Genomic DNA, 5,623 nt, shown 5'->3' with positions numbered 1-5,623 from the left:
CAATTTGGTTTTGTATTATTAAGAACAGGTTTCTCACACCAGCAGCATAAAATTAGGTACTGCTGAAAAATTCAGTTGTACTGGCAAAGCTAACACATTGAAATCTTGAAAAATCTGTGCTCTTGTGTCCACTTTTTGCAACTTTTCAATCGTAGTAGTTAGGAATTTTTTTAACATATAGTTTAAATTATAAACCTTGTGTAAATTATATATTGTTAAGTTATAATATGGTATATATTAAATAGATAAACCTTTTAAGTTACAAAGTGTAAACGATGAAGGTATTTTCATTTGTGTAAGTTTATAAGAAAGTGCACTTTTATTTTTCTGTTGTTACTGTTTTAATACATAGAACTGTTAGACATTTGTGGAACAGTAACTGGAATCATTCTGGTGATACCACACAGCATTTATTCCTATGACAGGTGATTTTCAACACCTGTAAACCAAGTACTTTCAGTAAATGTAACAGTTTTTATTGAACAATTTCCTGTTTATTTAGTTACCATTGTATCTTCTTTCTTAGTTTTGGCACCTTGATGGAATATTCTTCAACTCTTTTTGAAATATCAATTCCAAGGGGAGCTCTAGAAAAGAATAAAATTATGATGTATTTGTTAAAAATAAGTAACATTATGGCTGTATCACACAGATGTGCAGATTCACAGACCTTTTTTACAGTGAGCATGGGAGTCACTGTTTTTGCAGATTTCTTGCACTGTTCAGAATGTGTGACTATTGAAATGGTTCATCTGAAGCTGGACCTGAAAACATCTTCACACTGAGGAAATATTTGATCTGTAGCCATTCCAAAGTCAGGAAACACAGCTGTGATTTCAAAGCCATCTTTTGGGGATGTTTTATTTAGATTCAGATTTTAGTTGATAATTCTTTATATATGTCACTGATGAAAACAAGACACGCTAGAGATTCACAGGTATCTCTTTCTGTGATAAAGGATGCAGAGTCTACAGCAAATAAAACTTAGTATTTTATTCACTGAGATACATAAAGCAAGTTAGTTTTCAAAAAGAGTATTTTATCATTTTTCCTTGGGAAAACTATAAAACAGTTTTGGGGTTTTTTTTTGTCCTGAGACCTTCCAAGTCTGTTTTCTTGAAAATGGAAAGGGGAAAAACCTGGAAAAAATACAAGTTTAAGACCAGCTGATACTTTTGAAATTTTGTTTCACCTTAAGCCTGGGATCTACTTAAATCCATAGAACAAGTCTTAACCTAACAAGTCATTAAAAAAACCCCAGTATTATCAGTTAAAAAAAAAATAAAAATCAGATGACGTATGTCATTCTTTTTTTTTAAATTGATAGCTCATTATGAATACACAGTTTGACTTGGAGCATTTTGATTTGTCTACAGTAACGGAGAAGCTAGGGGCAGTGTATTGCAGTTTAACTTGCTCCAGTTTTCCCATACCACAACGGAATAGGAAAATACATAAAACTGTTACCGTGCACCGTAATTTAAGTTTCTGAGCCAAAACAAACGTAAGTGCCAGGCATGATCATTTGTATTTCACAGCGACATTGAAAAGGAAGTGCTGGTAAGTTTTAAAGGTTATATGTTCTGCAAAGACACTCCTCATCAGCTTCTGCTGCTCCTTTCAGCCTATAGCTCCTTTCACTTTCATTGCCCACGATGAATAAGTGGAGAAATAGACTGTGAATGAACTGGGTCACTTACTTTGGTTCATAGCGGATGCCATCAGTACTATGTAAAACACCAAGTCCTGCACGTAACCTTTCAATGCCGTTCCTAAGTAAGAAAGCAATTATGTAAAATGTCATACCTATCTAAATATGTGTATGTGGTTCAGTCACCATAAACAGAAGTTCTTGACTCTAATACCAACTCTTAATAACATTCTTTAAATACACATGTAAAGAGAAACAACTCTTACCATGCAATCATAACACCATTATCAGTGCACAATCTTGGAGGAGGACACAGAAAAGCAAAATCATTTGCATCTGCCAAAGTCTGTAGACCTTTTCGGATATACTGATTACTTGCAACTCCTCCTGATACAACCTGAGAGCAGTTTCCAAAAGAAAAAAAGGCATTAACTCAAAAAGTACTGATGGGTTACACTCAACTACCATCCTATGTAAAAAAAGGTCATCAAATGCAGTTCTGAAGACAGCAATAAATAGCACATTTGAAGATTAAAACATATCTCTGAAGATGAACACATAACAGAAACAAGTACAATAAGTAAGCTTATTATGCTAAATGAGATTCCTGAATAAAAGCGTAACTAGAACAGCTGTCAAGTACTGAGGAGCACTAGGTCAAATTATGTGGCCTAAATTGTTATGGAAGGTCAGATTAGATAGTAAAAAAATCTCTTCCTATCTTAAAACCAAACAAACTATGAAAGACTTTATTGTAAATATTTATAGGACTATTACTTTAATCCTGGTATTTTAACAAATGAAATACATACTGACATCTTCCTCACCTGTCAAGGGAGAAAGTACAAGGTATCTGCATCTTCAAATGTTATACAGTCAAATATAAACAGGGAAAAAAAGTATACCCACCAAAGTTGCATTTCTTGATGATAAGATGCTATTTTTTATGCAGAACAGCATGGCTCGATATGTCCGCTGGATAATATGTAGAGCCACTGCATGCTGTACAGCAGCAGCAATATCCTTAACACAGGATAGGATCTCACCTTCTTGAATACCTATAAAAATGTATGATCAAATGGGGTTTCCGGGGTATAGGTCATCAAAAAACACAGTCTGTATCTGACTTCATTTAAAAATACCTTCTTCTTTTTCTTTTTGTATAATGGTGTTATTGACAAGGTTCTGAAGTCCAGAAAAAGAAAAATCACAGTTACGATATTGCTGCAAGGGAAGTCTGAATGTGTACTGTTGCCGGTTTCCAGTTTGAGCCAAGTGCTCTATCGCCTTCCCCCCAGCCATGCTGTGGCACTCTGGATGCTTTCTTAAAGAGAGTCTCCTTGCTACCTAAGGAGGTAATAAACAACAGACTTGGAACAGAGAGCTAAGTGAATTCCTCCCGTAACTGCACCATTGTATTGTAGTCAGTGGAGCAAAAATCTAGTCCAATCTGAGATTACAAACAGGGCACAATAAGGACAAGACATACACTGACTGGATTTAATTTTTTTTCTGGAGTAATTAGAAGTGCAATTCTTGAGCAATTTGGGCAAACATGAGGATCAATGAATTTTGCAGGAAACATTAATTACTCAATTTTTATGCTATAGGAAGCACACAGAGTGCCATGCTTTATTACCAGATAAACAAAGTTGGTTTCAACTTTCAACAATACCCTTTCTGACTTCACTCACCCCCCCACTTTTTTTAATTAATACACACACAAACACTGTTTAAAAACTGCTTGTGTTTGAAAACAAAACTGTAAGTGACCAATTTTACAGATTGTACTTGCTGACCCAGAAAACCTAGATGATTGTGAAAGTCAAACCAGAGGCTTTTCAAACTGTGCAAAAAAAACCCAGGTAAGAAATGTTTTAATATGTATCGCTTTAAACCTGACAGTATCTTTTAAAATATCGCTATCAGTCTTCTCAAATTCATACAGCTCATTCGTAAAACAGATGTCAGTGAAACTTCCAATGCCAATTTTACTTATGTTGTAAATTAATTATATTTTTAGCAAACAGACATGTTGCAACTGATGCTATGCATTGATTTTTAACAGCCTCCTGTGTCTCAAATCGATGGTATTTCAAAACAAAGTAAAGCTCATACTGCACTGTATTACTGTCCTCAGGCTGATGATAATACTACCATTATGTACTTTAACTGCAATAAGAAAAAAAAATAACAGATGCACTTAAGTAAGGGAATCCAACCTTATCCAGCATGTCACCAGGTGCTATATCTATAGACTGTCCAAGCAGAAGGAAATCTGAAACTCCTTGTGCTACTGCCAAGATGCAGTGGCCTCCAGAGAGTAAAAGAACTAAGAAGGGAAATTCCAGATGGTGCGTGAGTCTGATGGTCAGTGCGTGAGCCTCCATGTGGTGAATGGGTATGAACGGCTTCTGGTACTTGTTCACCAAGGTCAAGCTGTACTGCAGCCCCACTTCAAGGCTTAGTGCAAGTCCTGGTTTTACTGTAGTTGCAATAGCTGCAAGTTCACGTACAGAAACTCCACTGACACTAAGCGCCTCTTTTACTACTTGCTCAATGTTTTCTCTGTGAAGTTGCTGTGCCACCACTGGAATTATTCCACCTGCTCTATAAAAACAAAGAATTACAATATATTTGCATTTCATAACAGATAGAATGACATAAAAATAATTTCAAACACCTCTTAACCTTGCCATATCCTGCCCGTTTCCTTAGTACATTCTCAAATGCCTTGTTTAAAAGGGCATTATGCACTGAAGATGGTATTAATTATTACTGGGAGGTCAGAAAAGGATGCAACTTCCCTTTTTTGGTAACACATAACCTCTTATATGTATCTCAATGTTGTTCCAAACCAATGTTTGTAACTTAATATTCACAAGCCCTCACTTGTCAGTTGATGTACTTAGCCACCAATGCCTATATTTGATTAATTTTCCCTTAAAAAAATTGAGACGGTGGTTTTAATAGTAATAATGATTTCATCTTTAATTCAAGCTAGATAAGTAATCTGTCTCTCTTTGAAAGAAAATACTGGAGGAAACTTGCTATGTGCACAGCTTGCCTTCCTCACCCTTAGTAATATCTCAAGCAGAATGTGTTGTGGCTCAAGGCGTAGGTCTTAACACCTACCCACTTCCTACGGAGTTTTCTGGAGAAGACTTATACAGATGACATTACAGGTAAGAATAACAATAATAACACTAGTAAGGCGAAAGCCTGAGAAAAGTGTATTCTTACTGTAAATGGACTTGCTTCTGGCAGTGCAGCGCTTCTCCCAGCACATTGCCGGCATCGTCCACCACTGCAGCACCGGTGTCATCACAGCTCGTCTCTATCCCCAGAACTAGTTTCCGCAGATGCTGTTCTCCAGATTGAGCAGAGCTGCTTCTCAGCCACACAGCTTGGCCACGTTTAACTGATTTCAAAAGTCTTTTGGCAATGCTGTTCATTGTTTAAAATGGATCTGGTAGTTATGTCTAGGAAACAACTGTACAGTTTATTTTTACTGGAGGGTTTTCAAGCATGTGCTGTGGTCTGATTTTCTGAAGAAGCGGTACTACTTTTAAAATTAGGAATTACCACACATGATGTTCCCTAAGGAAGAAAAATAATTTGCGTGATAGAAAGTAATATCTTTGTTCTACCTTAATCGTTCTTCGAGAGAGTTCTTGTCCCCCGCTTGCTCTGTGTGGCGCTTCTTGCGGCCCCGGGGGGAGGGACACAGCCCCACAGCGGAGGCCAAGGCCCCGCGCAGAGCCCCGAGTGCCCCCCGTGCCCGGCTGTTCGCAGTGCTGCCCCCAAGCCCCCTCTTTACCGTTTCGTCGTCGGAGCCTTGCTCCCACCCTCGCCAGCCCCACGGGCAGCGGGTCACGGCGGCCCCGGCCCCCGCTGTGCCAGGGCAGCCCCGACCGCAGCCAGGCCTGTCCCGGGGCACTCGGCCCGTGCCCGGCTCCTGACGCGCTGCCG

General features: G+C 38.3%; 1 protein-coding gene across 3 annotated transcripts in view; it reads right to left on the bottom strand.

Annotated features, from left to right (window-relative positions):
• The window catches only part of OSGEPL1 (O-sialoglycoprotein endopeptidase like 1), a 9,181-nt gene extending 3,569 nt beyond the window's left edge, over positions 1–5,612 (bottom strand). Inside the window, exons 1-8 of one of the 3 annotated variants that reach the window (XM_026852522.1) lie at positions 5,302–5,612; positions 4,895–5,144; positions 3,874–4,261; positions 2,794–2,998; positions 2,561–2,709; positions 1,918–2,048; positions 1,701–1,772; positions 507–587 (exon numbers count right to left, since the gene is read on the bottom strand). In XM_026852522.1, coding sequence (XP_026708323.1) covers positions 507–587; positions 1,701–1,772; positions 1,918–2,048; positions 2,561–2,709; positions 2,794–2,998; positions 3,874–4,261; positions 4,895–5,106 — 1,238 coding nt within the window. In that variant the 5' untranslated portion in view covers positions 5,107–5,144; positions 5,302–5,612. Of the gene's footprint in view, positions 1–506; positions 588–1,700; positions 1,773–1,917; positions 2,049–2,560; positions 2,710–2,793; positions 2,999–3,873; positions 4,262–4,894; positions 5,145–5,301 lie in introns of those variants that run through there. The other 2 variants (XM_026852523.1, XM_026852524.1) reach the window with 2 other exon arrangements.
• Positions 5,613–5,623: the final 11 nt, after the last annotated feature.

The sequence above is a fragment of the Athene cunicularia genome (genome assembly GCF_003259725.1).
Source record: "Athene cunicularia isolate RWA chromosome 7 unlocalized genomic scaffold, athCun1 chr7_part1, whole genome shotgun sequence".
In the NCBI taxonomy this organism is placed as follows: domain Eukaryota; kingdom Metazoa; phylum Chordata; class Aves; order Strigiformes; family Strigidae; genus Athene; species Athene cunicularia.
This window is presented reverse-complemented; position numbering and strand designations above follow the sequence as displayed.